The sequence below is a fragment of the Microplitis mediator genome, chromosome 5 (genome assembly GCF_029852145.1).
Source record: "Microplitis mediator isolate UGA2020A chromosome 5, iyMicMedi2.1, whole genome shotgun sequence".
In the NCBI taxonomy this organism is placed as follows: domain Eukaryota; kingdom Metazoa; phylum Arthropoda; class Insecta; order Hymenoptera; family Braconidae; genus Microplitis; species Microplitis mediator.
The window spans coordinates 17740618-17758731 of NC_079973.1; the positions used below are offsets into that span (position 1 = coordinate 17740618).

Consider the following 18114-nt stretch of genomic DNA (forward strand, 5'->3'; position numbering starts at 1 on the left):
TGCAAGACGGTTTACATGCACGATTTTATATTTTCCTTTGGGGATTTTTCTGATTCTATAAACTACGTTATTTAGCCTATTTTCAATTTCATAAGGACCCTCCCAATCGCATTGAAGTAAATAAATTTTTAATTATTTTGGTTATATCGAGGTTTCTTATTTTGTTGCGAATTGTGTTGATTATTTATTTGTGGATTTCTACAATCCCTCATGAAATAACCTTGTTTATTACAATTCCAACATTTACGATCACTATTATCAAATTCTAGCTTTCTTTTTAAATTATGTTTGTAATTATCTGATTGTAATTATCTGATATTTTTTTCCTCACTGTCAATTAATTTTAATATTGCTTCTAATTCTAAAGCTCTTTCTAAAGCTTTATTTAACGTAAAAATTTTTTCGGATATTAAAGAATATCGTAATTTTTTGTCTAGTAACCCACTAATACATTATTGAGAAGATTGACGTTCAATCATATCATCCGTTAGATCTGGAAACGCGAGGCGAGAGAGTTTGTCTATTGATTCAGCAAAACTGTCAAGAGACTCGTTAAATTTTTGATTTTTATTTTGTAATTCATTTAAATAAACATGAGAAAATTTTCTTTCTCCGAATCGCGATATTAAAATTTCTTGAATTTTGTCGTAATTTTTTAATTCATCCGACGATAATTTTTCTAAAATTGTTTGAGCTTTTCCTCTCAATGAAGCTCCTAAGTATGATGCTTTAATTTGATCTGTCCATCCGTTGTGATTTGAAACGATTTCAAAATGTTTCAGATATCTATTAGCAGACACAGAAGCATCAAATGTGTCTGGTTTAATTGAATCGATCGGTCTAAAAACAAATGATGGGTTCGATGTCGCGATTATTCTTGGTTTATTTTTACTAAATTTTTCTCCCGATTTATTTTCTAAATTTTTATTTATTTCTGCATCGATATAAATTTCCGCGTCAACATTTATGTTGCGAGGAGGAACCGCATCAAATGTTGTGTCGCGATTATTATTATTATTATTATTATTATTATTATTATTATTATTATTATTATTATTATTATTACTATTACTATTACTATTATTATTATTATTATTATTATTATTATTATTATTATTATTATTATTATTATTATTATTATTATTATTATTATTATTATTATTATTATTATTATTATTATTATTATTATTATTATTATTATTATTATTATTATTATTATTATTATTATTATTATTATTATTATTATTATTATTATTATTATTATTATTATTATTATTATTATTATTATTATTATTATTATTATTATTATTATTATTATTATTATTATTATTATTATTATTATTATTATTATTATTATTATTATTATTATTATTATTATTATTATTATTATTATTATTATTATTATTATTATTATTATTATTATTATTATTATTATTATTATTATTATTATTATTATTATTATTATTATTATTATTATTATTATTATTATTATTATTATTATTATTATTATTATTATTATTATTATTATTATTATTATTATTATTATTATTATTATTATTATTATTATTATTATTATTATTATTATTATTATTATTATTATTATTATTATTATTATTATTATTATTATTATTATTATTATTATTATTATTATTATTATTATTATTATTATTATTATTATTATTATTATTATTATTATTATTATTATTATTATTATTATTATTATTATTATTATTATTATTATTATTATTATTATTATTATTATTATTATTATTATTATTATTATTATTATTATTATTATTATTATTATTATTATTATTATTATTATTATTATTATTATTATTATTATTATTATTATTATTATTATTATTATTATTATTATTATTATTATTATTATTATTATTATTATTATTATTATTATTATTATTATTATTATTATTATTATTATTATTATTATTATTATTATTATTATATTATTATTATTATTATTATTATTATTATTATTATTATTATTATTATTATTATTATTATTATTATTATTATTATTATTATTATTATTATTATTATTATTATTATTATTATTATTATTATTATTATTATTATTATTATTATTATTATTATTATTATTATTATTATTATTATTATTATTATTATTATTATTATTATTATTATTATTATTATTATTATTATTATTATTATTATTATTATTATTATTATTATTATTATTATTATTATTATTATTATTATTATTATTATTATTATTATTATTATTATTATTATTATTATTATTATTATTATTATTATTATTATTATTATTATTATTATTATTATTATTATTATTATTATTATTATTATTATTATTATTATTATTATTATTATTATAATAATAATAATAAGATGGCTGGAGAGAAAGTTAAAGAATATCAGTGTTATCTATGCAAGCAATGTAATTTAAAGACACCTAAAGAATGTCATTACTGCAATAATAATTTTCACCCAAGCTGCTTGAAAAAAAAACATAAAATTATTGATGAAAGTGGAGATTTTTTAGTGTGTAAATCACATCAAGTAGAAAATACAGAGGAGGACGAGGAGAGTATGATGATAGTTGATAAGAATACAAGGAAAAGGAGAAAGCATGAGACTGAAGAGAGTGTTGATAATTATGAAATATCCCTTAAAGTCGATAGTATTTTGGAAAAAATAGAGGAAATAGGAATAAATCAAGAGAAAACCATCAGAAAGATTAAAGATATTATAGTGACAGAATTGAAAGAATTTAAAACCACAATGGAGGACATGATAGTTAGGACAATTAAAAATGAAATTAAGCTTTTAAATGAACGAAATGATAGACAAATGCTTATTACTAAAAAAATAAGTGAAACAGAGAACTCGTATGCCAAAGTAGCCCAGAAATCTAAGTTTGATAATATTGTAGTGGAACCAAAGGAATCCCAGGACAGTGAAAGGACAATGCAGCATCTTAAAAGTAAAATTGACGTTGGGAAACTTGGAATAGGAGTAGATAAAATAAAGAACGCGCAGAAAGGTAAAGTGGTCATTGGGTGTGCGAATAGAAAAGATACAGACAAGCTTGTAGGAGAACTGAAGAAAACCATAGGACAAGAATATAATATTAAATTACCTGCTAAAAAATTACCTAAAGTTAAAATAATTGATGTTGAAGAAGAGATAGTATTAAACATGGACGAAAAGCAAGTCATTGAAATGATATGTAGTCAAAATGACATCAAAGTTGAGGAAGTGATAACGATGCGAATTAAAAAAATGATAAAAGGAAAACAACAAGGCTTGATAATCATGGAAACGGACCCTAAAACGCATAAAACATTAATGGATAAAAAGAAAATGAAAATAGGTTGGAACAGGTGCAGAGTGTTCGACTGTATAAGCATTGTACGGTGTTATAAATGTTGGGGATACTACCATTATGCGAAGGAGTGTAAGAAAGAAATTAAATGTAGAGTGTGTGCAGAAAATCACAGTGAAAAAGAATGCAAGAACTTAATAAAAAGATGTGTTAACTGTGTGAAAATGGTGGAGGAGTATAAAGTGAATGGGGTTAAGATTGATCACTGTACGACTGATGAATCATGTGAATATTACAAGCGAATGGTAAATAAAGCTCAAAAGAATATAATATATTTTAATGAATAGCAACGAAAAAGTTATTGGAAGACAGGGGGATCACATTTGTTGTTAGTTAATATTCAGGAATTTATCAGAAACAAAAATGAACTGGAGATATTAGCTAATGAAATGAAACCAGAAGTTATTTGCCTAACGGAGACACATGTGACAGCGGACATCGAGGAGCATGAAATAAATATTGATAATTATAATCATGTTAAAATGTACTCAGAAAATAAGAGAACGGGAGGAGTTATAACATATATTAGAAAGGATATCAAGTATGAAAAAGTAGAAAAAGTAGGAAACGTAGTAGTAGAAGAAAACAATATCTGGATGTGCAATGTTAGGTTAAAAGGTAAATATGATGGTATCATTGTTAGTAATGTCTACCATTCCCCTAGTCAAAGCAATGGACAGTTTATAAATAGGCTTAGAGAGGAAGCAGAAAATTTAATAGAGAAAGGACAGGTTATAGTGGTTGGTGATTTTAACATCGATGTTAGCAAAAAGACTCAGTACTCTAAAAAACTATTGAAGGAAATGAAAAGTTTGGGACTCAAGCAGCGGGTTAAAGAGCATACGAGATGTACAATGAATTCGAATACAGTGATTGATTTAGTATTTTCTAATGTAAATATTGAAACAAATGTACTGACGAGACCAAGAATTACGGATCATTATATGGTGGAGGTAGTTATTCCTAGGAGAAATAAGACAGCAGGTAATAATAATGATAATGCTACTGTCTTCAGGAGGGACTTTAGTAACTATGATAGCGAAAAACTAATGAAGGTGATTGATGAAAAATATCGAAGTTGGTTGAGTGAGAAGGAAGATAACAAAGAAATCCAGACCGAAAACCAGATGGTGGAGTTGATAGAGTTAGTAACAGAGAGTATAAATGAAATAGCACCTAAAAAAAAGAGAGTGATAAAAACTAAGTGGAATGGCAAACCATGGTTTAATAGGGACATAAAAAGATTTATAACCGATAGGGATAAATTTGCTATGGAGGCTAGAAACAAAAAATGTGAAGAAAGCTGGAATAAATATCGAATCATGAGAAATCGGGTCGTGGCAGAAATTAGAAACTCAAAAAAACGATATTACGAACAGGAAATAGATAAAAATAAAGGGGATTCTAAAAAAATGTGGAACAAGTTGAAGGAAATAATTGGTAGTAAAAAAACAGGCAGTAGAGAACGTGATATAGTTTTTGAAAATACAAGTTATGAGGATGAATTGATAATCGCTGAAAAATTCAACAAGTACTTCGTGGAAAGTATCGAGAAGATAATTGATGAAATAAATATGGAAAACAGGGAGTCTGAGAGTGATACCAATGGAAAAGAATTAAAGAACGTACTGAGTGAATTTAGACAGGTAGAAGTCAATGAGATAGACAAGATAATAAAATGCTTGGATATGAATAAAGGAAGAAGTGAAGAATTAAATGCAGATATAATTCATAAAACATGGGAGATAAATAAAGAGATAATCACTAGTATCATCAACTGTAGTATTAAACAGGGTATTGTACCAAAAATATGGAAAAATTCAGTAATTCATCCCATACTTAAAGTAGCGGGCAGCAGGAAAGCAGAAGACCATAGACCAGTTAACACGCTTCCGGTGTTAGAAAAAATACTAGAGGAAATTGTTAAAAAACAAGTAGAAGAACATGTTGCTGAGAATGGCATACTAGAAGAGGAACAATCTGGCTTTCGGACAAGACACTCGACTGAGACAACGCTACAGAAAACGATTAGTGAATGGAGAGAGATGTTAGACAAGGGTGAAATAATAGGAGTAGTGTTTATAGACCTTAAGAGAGCCTTTGAGACAATAGACAGGACAAAATTGGTTAAAATACTTGAAAAATATGGAATAAAAGATAGGGCGCTTGAATGGATTATATCATATCTAAGTGATCGAACACAACAGGTACAGTTTGGCAAAGTTAAATCTGAAAAACTGAAAGTGCAATACGGAGTACCACAAGGATCAAAGTTAGGACCATTATTATTTACGCTGTATATAAATGAAATAGTTAAGATTGCGAAAAAACACGGCTGTGATTGTAAATTATTTGCAGATGATAAAATTTTATATGTAGGGGGTAAAGATATAAAAAAAATTGAAGTAATATTGAACAAAGCTTTGAAAGAATTAGAAAACTGGCTAGGTAATAATTCGCTGAAAGTAAATACTAAGAAAACTGTATACATGATAATACGAGATAAAAGAAGAAAATTAAATGATGAGTGTGATATTAGGGTAGGAAATGAATGTCTAAAAAGAGTGAAAGAAACTAAATATTTAGGAGTAGTTTTAGATGAAAATTTAACGTTCAGTAATCATGCTCATTATGTTGCGCAAAAAGTAAGTAAAACGATCGGATTTTTGAAAAGAATAGGGAAGGAGGTAGGATATTTCACAAGGGTAATGATTTATAAGACATTGATAGCACCGCATTATGAATATTGTGCAACATTATTGATAAACCTAGATAATAAATACTTAGAATTATTACAAAAGACTCAAAATAGAGCTATGAGGGCTATATTGAAGGTTAATAGGTATACGAAAATAGAAAATATGCTCGAAGCACTATGTTTCATGTCAGTAAAACAAAGGATAAAATATAATGTATGTATTCTTATTTATAAAATGATGAATAATTTAAGTCCGGAGTATCTATGTAGAGGAATCACGACATACAGCCACGAATACGAAACGAGAAACAGGGATAAGTTAGTAGTAAGAAAGATAAGGACGAAAACTGCTCAAAAAACGTTAGAGTTTTATGGTTTTAAATGGTATAACCAATTGACGAAAGAAACAAAAATTTCTGAAAGTTTGAAGGGTTTTAAAAGAAAATTGAAAAATGAAATTTTACTGAAAAAAAAAAAAATTTAAGATAAACTGTATGTTAATTTTGTAATTTTGTTATCTAAAAAAGTGCAATATTTATGTGAGGTAATAGGATGTGAAATGAAAACTATGTACAAACAAAATAGCTAAAGAGCTAATTAAATAAACATATTATTATATTATTATTATTATTATTATTATTATTATTATTATTATTATTATTATTATTATTATTATTATTATTATTATTATTATTATTATTATTATTATTATTATTATTATTATTATTATTATTATTATTATTATTATTATTATTATTATTATTATTATTATTATTATTATTATTATTATTATTATTATTATTATTATTATTATTATTATTATTATTATTATTATTATTATTATTATTATTATTATTATTATTATTATTATTATTATTATTATTATTATTATTATTATTATTATTATTATTATTATTATTATTATTATTATTATTATTATTATTATTATTATTATTATTATTATTATTATTATTATTATTATTATTATTATTATTATTATTATTATTATTATTATTATTATTATTATTATTATTATTATTATTATTATTATTATTATTATTATTATTATTATTATTATTATTATTATTATTATTATTATTATTATTATTATTATTATTATTATTATTATTATTATTATTATTATTATTATTATTATTATTATTATTATTATTATTATTATTATTATTATTATTATTATTATTATTATTATTATTATTATTATTATTATTATTATTATTATTATTATTATTATTATTATTATTATTATTATTATTATTATTATTATTATTATTATTATTATTATTATTATTATTATTATTATTATTATTATTATTATTATTATTATTATTATTATTATTATTATTATTATTATTATTATTATTATTATTATTATTATTATTATTATTATTATTATTATTATTATTATTATTATTATTATTATTATTATTATTATTATTATTATTATTATTATTATTATTATTATTATTATTATTATTATTATTATTATTATTATTATTATTATTATTATTATTATTATTATTATTATTATTATTATTATTATTATTATTATTATTATTATTATTATTATTATTATTATTATTATTATTATTATTATTATTATTATTATTATTATTATTATTATTATTATTATTATTATTATTATTATTATTATTATTATTATTATTATTATTATTATTATTATTATTATTATTATTATTATTATTATTATTATTATTATTATTATTATTATTATTATTATTATTATTATTATTATTATTATTATTATTATTATTATTATTATTATTATTATTATTATTATTATTATTATTATTATTATTATTATTATTATTATTATTATTATTATTATTATTATTATTATTATTATTATTATTATTATTATTATTATTATTATTATTATTATTATTATTATTATTATTATTATTATTATTATTATTATTATTATTATTATTATTATTATTATTATTATTATTATTATTATTATTATTATTATTATTATTATTATTATTATTATTATTATTATTATTATTATTATTATTATTATTATTATTATTATTATTATTATTATTATTATTATTATTATTATTATTATTATTATTATTATTATTATTATTATTATTATTATTATTATTATTATTATTATTATTATTATTATTATTATTATTATTATTATTATTATTATTATTATTATTATTATTATTATTATCTGAGTTGAGGAAAATGTACAGGGGTATCAATCCTGTAGTGCTTTTCCTAACAGGTGTGGTGAGTAGTACATGTTCAAAAATACAATTGTCTTTAGAGTGTAAAATATAAAGCAAAAAACGATGAAGAAACGCAATAAGTAGGAATATTAGAATATAGATATTAAGCAGGTAGAGTGTGGTACAAGCGACTCAGGCTGGAGATCTCAATAAAGTTGAGTGAGTTCTCAGCGGAGGAGGCAAGAATTTCGGCTCTAAGTTTCAGGCATTCAATCGCATAGTGAGCTCGAGTTTTGGTGCTGCTGGCGGTGTTTATGAGGATTTCCGGTGTGTCCAGGTTCGGTCTTAGCGATGCCAGGAATTTTATCCGAAGAGCTGCGTAACTCGGGCAGTTGGAGACAAAATGAGTCGTCGTTTCTGGCACGTTCAGGTCGCAGACTAGACACGGAGACCGAGGTGAGAGCTTGTAGACTATGCCATTGAGCGTAAGATTGCAGGCGTGAATAGTCGCTAGTCTGAGTTGCGCTTTGATATTTAGGGCGTAGTAAGGGCAGCGTTGGAAGTATTTAGCTGTAGAGAAACTAAGTGCTCGAGGTATAACAAGTTGACAACTGCTGGAGTTGTTATAACGCGTCAGATCTGCTTCGTGAAGAAGTCTGGATATCAGGTCGTTTCGTTTTGTTTCCCATCTTTCTCGGACGAGGATGTTGAGGAGATGTTCGTGTTCCAGAGTACTTAGAACTCTTCCTAGCTGCGAGCCCCAGTTCAGGGAGGTGTTTTTTGCTACGCCATGGTGGTCTCCCAGTTTGGATAGTTCCAGCAGTCGCAGAAAGCAGATTTTTGGTAGCCGATCGTTGTTCATTTCCAGAATTTTCGTTGCCCAACGGAATGCAGCGTCGAAAACTTATACGACAAGTTGAGGAACTCCTGTTTCTAGCCGGACAGCGTATCCTGGAGTACAGAGAGGTAGTTGGAGTAACCTCTTGAGGAAGCTGACTTGTGCTTTTTCGATAATTTCCAGATGGTCGAGGCCCCAGATTCCAGCTAGATATAGTAAGGTCAACCAAACTATTGCACCGAAGATTTTGAGTTTGCCGGCCCATGAGTCTGCGTGTAGTCTGCTCAGTATTCCTAAGGAAGCACTGGAGGCAGCACTGGCTTTTTTGCAGCTTCTAAAGCAGCTCGTCGTTCAGACATAGTTGTTGTGAATATTATTTCTAGGTAGACATAAGAGTCAACTACTTCAACCGGTGAATCCTTGTACTGGAAGGTTTTAGGAAACTTCTTGCGAAAACCACTCTTGCAAAAATGGACGGTCTTGGTTTTCCCAGTGTTCACTTCAAGCCCGTTCCTGAAGCAGTATTCTTCAAGGACACTTAAGGCTTTGCTCACGTCTATTTGTCTCCTGACCAGGATGACCAGATCGTCAGCATAAAGAAGCATTAGGAGTTCACGGAAATTGTTGAGTTGTAGTCCAGATAGACCTTTGTCCCTGAAGTAGGAGACTAAGTCGGAAATAAATAATATAAATAGCAGTGGGCTCGAAGTTTCACCCTGGAGTACCACAGTTGTTATTTCCACGGGATTGGAGAAATCCCCATTGGATGTAACTCGTAGCCTAGTCTTGTCGTAGATGCTGCGTATGATATTTATGATCCTTTTACTGAGCCCGAAACTGAGGAGCTTGGGCTAGAGTAGATGGTGAGGGATGGAGTTGAAAGCTCTGCGGCAGTCAACAAACAACCCAAAGCATGAAGTACCTGCTTGTCTGAGGTAGATTTGAAGAGCGGCGTTTAATATAAAAACGTTGTCTTGGCATCTACGGCCTTTAAAATAACCAGCTTGCTCTTCTGGAATAAGCTTATTGTTTGTAGCCCACATCATGAGTATTTGGTTGATAAGTTGTGTAAAGACTTTTGCTAAACAATTCACTAAAGCGATTTCTCTGAAATTATTGGGATCACTTGCATCACTTTTTTTATGTAGCATTGTCAGCATAACTTTAGACCAGCAGTCCGGTGTTTCTCCAACGTCAAGTATGCGGTTGAACGTGGCTTGGATGTAAAATATTTAGTTAGTGGGCAGATTCTTTAAAAATTCGTTGGGGATTCCATCACAGCCGGGAGCTTTTCCATTTTTGAGTTTCCTGAGGCAGTTCTTTACCTCGTCGAAAGTGAATGGCTGCTCAATCTCAATAGATTCGTTGTCAAGGAACAGAGAAAGCTCAGGCACTATTCGTGAGGGAGGGATATTAGCATAAAAGTCGTTCCAGGCTTGGATTGGCAATGGAGGAGTATAAACAGTTACTCGTTTGACCGAGCGGACTACAGCCTAGAATTTTGTAGAGTCAGTGACCGCTTCGGAGTCATTCGTTATTTTCTTACGGTAGTTTTTCTTCTTGTCGCTGATAAGCTTCTGATATGTGACTCTGAACTGGTGGAACTCTTTGTTATTAGGCGAGCAGGCAAAATTGAGACTCCAACAGGCATTGTGCAGTTCGGTGAGATGGTGTTTTATGGTCCGACATTCGGCATCAAACCAGGGTTTTTGTGTAGATGGTTTCCGGATACCAGAGCCAGTAGAGACCATTCCGGTCGATTCAGTAGCTTGATGGACTGCATTCGCAATATTCGTATTCAGGGAGTCGGTACTCAGGTCCTCGTTGTCAAACATAGCCAGTGGAGACCATCTCATTGCATGTTGAAACGTGGAGACAGCACTTTGGTCCCATTTAAGTCGCGTTGTTGCTTGCTGCACGTTTGGAGGCGATCGCGTGTGCGGTTTGTGGGCTTTGGTGGCGACTTTGACCACTATGGGGTAGTGGTCAGATCTGTAGGCACTCTGGTCAACGCTGAATTCCGAGATGAGGTCAATACTTGCAGTGTTTACCCATACTAAATCTACTACATTTAGACCTTGAGCTCCAAAGAACGTTAACTTGCCTGAGGTGTCCGGGTGGCACCTTCCATTCAAAAGTACAAACCCATGCTCCTCCATGAAGTTGTGGAGCGCAATGCCTCTCTGGGTTACCTTTGTGTCCATAGAGTTCCTCCTTAACGTGATGTGACAGCCGTCTGCAGCTTCAGGTGGGACTTTGTTTAGGAGTCCCAGGCGAGCATTAAAATCTCTACCTGTAATAAAAAGGTCAAAATCAGTCGACAGCAGCAAGTCGTCCAAAGTTAGTTTAAAGTCATTTAAGATCGTAGAAATGCTACTACTTGGACTCAGATATAGCGATACCATGATGATTTTTACATCGTTGATCGTGACGAACGTTGCCAGCCAGTGGTGAGATGAAGACGGTAGCTGATAATTTAAATCTTTGTCAATGAGCGAGACCAGGCCGCCGGTGAGCTTTCCAAAAATTTTATTTTTGATTGCCGGAGATCACACTTTGCTGTATGAATCTAGTAAGGAAGGAAAACCTGAGGTTCAGGGAGACCTCGAGCATTCCAGAATGTTATTACCGTAACATCCTGGGTGTTACCTCGTTTTTTAGATGAGACCGCTTTAGTTTATTGTCATGTGAGATACGAGAACTTCTTGTAGATGGAATGTTGCCAGCGGTTTTAGGTCTTGAACTGCTGGAGCCGTTTCTGTGCGAATCGAGAGGCCAAGTTTGGGGCAGAGTCACTGAAGACTTGCCAGTATTCTCAGTTTCCGTAGCAGGTAGTTTCTCAGGGCTTGTTGGGGGATTTTTAGACTTGTAGCCATCCCATTGATGCCAGATGCCGTCAATTTGGATGGATCTTTGGCTAGTTTTGACTTGGTTACCTGCAGCTCTGAGTCTGTGAGCTTCGTGTCTGATCTCCCAGGTGGTAGCAGAGTCAGCTGGCGTTCTTTCGTGGTCAATGTACACAGAATTCGGGAGAGCTGACCTTTTGTTGAGCATAATTTTTTTTTTTGTTAGTGCAGAGTTTAAAGTGCACCGTATGATGTTGTTGTTCTTGCCCACGAAGTCCACCTGCATGATGACGTTTGTTTTCTTGAAACGCTGCTCCAGAAGTCGAGAGGCAGAATCTAGTGCCGAGGTGGACGGTGGCCAATTAGCAAGTCCGCGGATGATGATGTCGTTTTTTCACCTTCTGCGCTCGATCTCGTTAATGGCAGTATTTACCAGGTTAAGTTTCTAAGTATGTATAAGTAGAGAGCTTGTGGATGAGTTGTTGTAGAAGTCATTGTTCGGCACGAGTCCGTTTCCGACCGGGGCACCATCTGTTGTTGGGCCAGGTAACTCGTGATTGAAATTCATGATTGTAGATAAAAGCTTACAACTTTATTGACAGACCTCTCCAAGCATGTGATTAACTAACCTAACTTTTTATCGAAAAGCGAACGCGTTTGAATGACAATTGCACTGAAAAACGCATGTTGCTGATTGATGTTTATATTTAGGAATATTAGCAAAGGTTTAATACAGCACTGCAACAACAATGACAACCAGGCACAAGCTGGAGTTTTTAAAAAAATACGAATAAAATACTCAGGCTTATAGCCACGATGTACACGTAGTGACACCACACTTGTAACTCCTATAGTAACAAATCTTATATTGTATTAGAAAATTTACTTTCTTAAATTTGTATTTATTAATAATACTTATAGTAGAATTTACTATACAGATAGTAAAAAATATAATCGTGTTGGCAATAAATACATAACGCATAGTAATTTTTAATATCTTCTTATGTAATTATTGCCAACTAGTAAATTTTACTAAATGTTTTGTAATAATTGAAATACAGAATGTATTTTTTCATATCTGTAAGTAAATTTTACTATAGTATTGTAATTTTTACTATAATTTTTTCTCCATGTATCTAATGAATTCTATAGTAATTTATGTACAAAACCAAATCATCATTCGGTGCATTATTTACGTAGGATGTATCAATTTGATTATTTGAGTTAAGTAATGCCATAAACTTTTCTTAATTATAAGTGTATAACAAAGTAGAGGATCAGACTACAATCCAGTGATCACCAAAGTTAACGGAAATCGACGTGGGAGATTAATTGGACGGGTGACCCCGTAGTAAAATAGTAGTCGGTGGATAATAATTTTTTTTTTTGTTTATTTAAATTCAACCGACATTTACATTGATAAGTCTTATCGAGCTCAAAGAGCTCGAACATGTATTGACAATAATGTTTTTGAGTTCTTGGAGCTCAAAACCAGCGTAAAGTTTCAGGGCTGGTCCGCAAGGTCAACCGTTTTTTAGATTTTTTTAATCTATGAATAGAATTTTAAGCATATATTAAAAACAGGGTTGCAAATAGCGTATTAAATTCATAATTGCATTAGTGCTTCAATTAAATTTTTTTTTTTAATATCATAATTCAAAAACAACAAATTGAAAATGATTTTTTAATTTTTCATTCAATATCTTTGAATTGAAAATATTTTTCTAATTTTGAATCCAATATCTTCAAAATAAAAATGATTTTTCAATTTTCAATCCAATATCTTTGAATTAAAAATAAATCTTTACTTTTTAATCCAACATCTTTTAATTAAGAATAAATTTTTACTTTTTAATCCAACATTTGTGAATTAAAAATTAAATTTAAAATTTTCAATTCGTAAAGTAGCGGTACAATGTAATGACTTAGTTTTTAAACCTACGTTTTGAAATAAAACATTAAATAAACAATTTCAATTCGCAAAACCAGATTAAAAAATTTCTTTCTAATCTCTAATTCCATATTTAATAATTGAAAAGTAAATCAAAAATTTCAATTAGCCATAGTTAAAGGGGATAAAAAAATTATATTCTGTTTTTTAATTTTCTATTTTCGAATCAAAAATTAAATAAAAAATTTTCAATTCCGAACATCAGATTAGTGTTGTTTCAATTTTAAATTCTCTGTATACACTGAAAATTATTCAAAAAATTTAATTCTTCAGGTAGTTCACTCGTAAAACGACCTTTTTTAGGAATGCGATGAAATTGAAAAATGAGATTAATAAACATGTCTAATATTTCATGGAAAAAAGACGAAATTTTTTCACTGATTGTGTTTAAATAATTAATAACTAATTAATTATACGATGAGAGGATCTGGTGTGTGTGAATTGGCTGGTAGTGAATAAATTTATTTAACACTGCGATTTTAATTAATAAACACTATAAATATTTTATTTACAATATATACACTTTATGCTAATAAATTATGATGAGACTTGTATTTATTTAATATTATAAATGTCTATTTTATGAGATTTTTTCTCGCGATCAACACGTGGCCAAGATGGCGTCAAGGGGCGAAAGGTGCCGGTACACGAGGTGAGACTAATTAATGCCAAATTCTACTGAGATAAATAATGAGACCGAAAATAATGCCATAAATAATTAATTTAAATTATTATGAACACAAAGTACTGAGAACTTTTATGAGAGCGCAAAGGATTATGATTTTACGAAACGATTTATGAGAGCACGAGGCGTCAGCCATGAAATCACTGTAACTATATGAGTGAGAGAGTGCGTTCAAGAGTGAGTGAGACAGCGCATCCGTCTTCTTCATCCCCACTCTAGCGGTCCCTTGAATGAGAATGCGACTAGCGGAGCCGCCTATAGTAGATGAATGACCGGTAATGCAGGCGATAAGATATCGACGGTGAGAATTGCATAGCTGAGCGCGGGAGATTTGAACAGATTGCAAAACGAGATATTAACAATCAAAAAGTGCATAGTTAACATGCTGGAGATCGACCAAGTATAAAAAAAAACGTATAGTTTTCTGACTATCTTGAAAACGGTTCTTACCATTTCTTTTAAAAACTTATGCACTGGTGAACAAAAAAAATTAGAACTTGAAAAAAAAGAAACTTGGAATTTTTGGACCGATTTGTTTAAAAAATATTGATTTTTAAAATATAAATAATTTTAAAACATTTGACGTGTGGTGGGATACAGTAATCAGAACTTGGCAACGTTGCAGTCGTCATACTTAACCCGCGGAATTTCAAATGTCAGTTTGTTAGGTTAATTTGTAAAAAAGAATGTACTGTAGGTTGAAAACTTATTTTAAAATTTTTTAAAATAATTTTTATAAATATTAAACATTGATTCAATGATATTTAACAAACAAAAAAATTTTTTTTTGATATTAACTTATATTAATAATGGCTTTTCCGATAGCTTTACAGTAACTGAAAAATTATGATACCGAAAGTAGCAGACATTCGACAATTTTGTAATTTTTATAAGCGAATAATCACTAGTAAGTAGGAAAAAAGGATTGAAATATGCATAAAAATTTTTGACATTTTTTTTTCCTACAAAAATTTTATTTTCTTTCTTTTATTTTAGTTTCTTTATGCTCTAAAAAAAACATTGTTTAATGTCTACTACTTTCACTTTTATAAAAAATTAATATAAGGTAATATTGTCATTCAGGAAAATTAAAACAAATACCCTATCCAAAAATTTCCATAGAATCCACTCAACTGCGACGAAAACCGCATAGAATCCTATTGACCGTATTGGTTTCTATCCGGTTTTTGTCGCAGTTGAGTGGATTCTATGGGAATTTTTGGATAGGGTAAACAAATTTTCAGATTTTTTTTTTATAATAAGTAACTTAATAGTTAAAATAAATATTAATTCATTAACGTTGCTGCATTCATAACAAAAATTGATTTTTTTCGTTTATCAAGGACCTTTTTCTTTGCAAATTTTCCTTTATGTCGCAATTGATCGTTATTAAAAGGCATTTTTAAAATTTATTTTTAGCTTAACCAAAAAATGCAATACATGTCATTGTCAACAATAACAAACTGTATGTACATTCAAACCACACTATATAAATATTACTACCTATACGTTAAATCTATAGACCATTCGATATGAATATTCGCGGCGTTGCCCGATGAAAAAAGATTTTACACAATTATATATAGACTATATATAATTATATATATATATGTTATGTCCGCCGCTTAATTTTTAATTATTTATCCGGGATTTCTCCCTTTGGTAGCGATAGTAATTTTTGGACAAGCGGGTTGGAGGGTGCGGACAACAATAAAGAATACGAGGAAGAAATTTTCTTCCTATAATTTATTATTTATAGTGGATCTTTTCGAAAATTAAGAACCCAAGCGTCTTCGAAGAGACTGGTGCTCTTGTTTAAGCCAAAAGTATTTTATGATGATAGAAAAATAGTTCTTTCACCTACCTTTCGATGTAACTTCTTCTAGTACGGCAGATTTTACCCCTCCAGAACGTTGCAGCTCGCTTGACCTTCCTCCTAGGATTTGGGTTGAGTGGGCGCGGCTGGGTTATAAGATAAGACCTTATGTACTACTCTCGAATGAAAACCGCAAGGTTGGAGTGATGAACTTTGTCTTTATTTTGATGGTTCAAATTACAACGTTTTCAACTAAACGTCACTTATTCACTCTAGTTTTCACAATTTTTAAGTTTACTTATATTACAGGATTATTTATCCTTGACAATTATTTTATTAAGATTTTAATTTATATTTAATGCGTCCTTTTACACACCCGAAAAGTGGTTTTATGCGCAAATTAACTCGGCACGAGATGGAATCGCAAACTCACGTGATTTGCGTCACTGGTTCGATCGTACCGGATGATTTTTAAAATCCGGCAAATATTGTATTAGACGAACGATTACTACAGTTGCGTCAGATCGAATTTTAGATCAATATTTGAGGATTTTTAATAATAGTTTGAATTCAATTACTGATTATTCAACGCCGAAACGGATTCCTGCAATAATTGGATACAAAAGATTTTAGTTTTAAATGCCTTACTGATTATTCTACGCCTAGGGCGGATTCCTGCAGTAAGGTTAGTGATAAATTCACGATCTTTGACTATTTCTTATTGATTATTTCGACGCCGTAGCGGATTCCTGCAATAAGAATTAGTCTAGATAAATTAAGAAATGCCTTATTGATTATTCAACGCCGAAACGGATTCCTGCAATAAGGTTTATATTGACAATATTAAAAATCCTCTTATTGACTTTTCAACGCCTAGGGCGGAATCCTGCAATAAGAGTGCACGAAATTTCGACGTTCGAATATTCGCGGACCGTAAGTTTTAAGAACCGACTAGCCCTGAGCTATGGGTGCTCAGGCTTTTTATAAACTTTGATTGGTAATTTGATGGGGAATTTATAATCATTGTCATTGGTGGAAAGTGACGACAGTTTATTATTTATTCGTTAAACCTATTGCAGGTGTCTCCCCACTATTCTTTGCCGCATAAAAAGGTGAAAAAGCTGACGCTGCGATTTCGCGCGCTTTGCAAAGAGGAGCTCAAAAATAATTATTTTAAATAATTATTAAAGATAAAAAAAAATTTATTTGGACATAACATATACTATATATAATTATATATAGACTATATATAATTATAAATAGACTATATATAATTACATATAGACTATATATAATTGGATACAAAAAATGGCCCGATCCAATTGTTTACAATTTGTATAGAAATTGTATACAATTCTATACAAATTGTATACAATCCTATATAATTATATACAATTCTATATATTGCAATTATATAGAATTGTATATAATTTGTATAAAATTGTATATAATTATATAAACTTGTATACATTTTGTATAGAATTGTATACAATTTTTATACAGTTGTATGGAATTGGATCGGGCCATTTTTTGTATATAATTTTATACAATTGTATAAAATCTTTTTTCATTAAGTGCCACATTTATTATGCTTATCAGTGTGATTGTATTAGTGTGTATTGGTATGTTTAAAACTAAAATGTATTGGATACAGTCTCTTACAGAAA

General features: G+C 28.7%; 1 protein-coding gene across 1 annotated transcript; it reads right to left on the reverse strand.

Annotated features, from left to right (window-relative positions):
- Nucleotides 1-308: 308 nt before the first annotated feature.
- Nucleotides 309-7768, reverse strand: LOC130667340 (probable cyclin-dependent serine/threonine-protein kinase DDB_G0292550; the record flags this gene model as incomplete). The annotated part of the gene is made up of 3 exons (XM_057468853.1): nucleotides 309-379; nucleotides 1079-1623; nucleotides 6705-7768. Coding segments are annotated over 3 exons (1680 nt in total), but the record flags the coding sequence as incomplete, so codon positions are not given.
- Between the last annotated feature and the right edge of the window lie 10346 nt (nucleotides 7769-18114).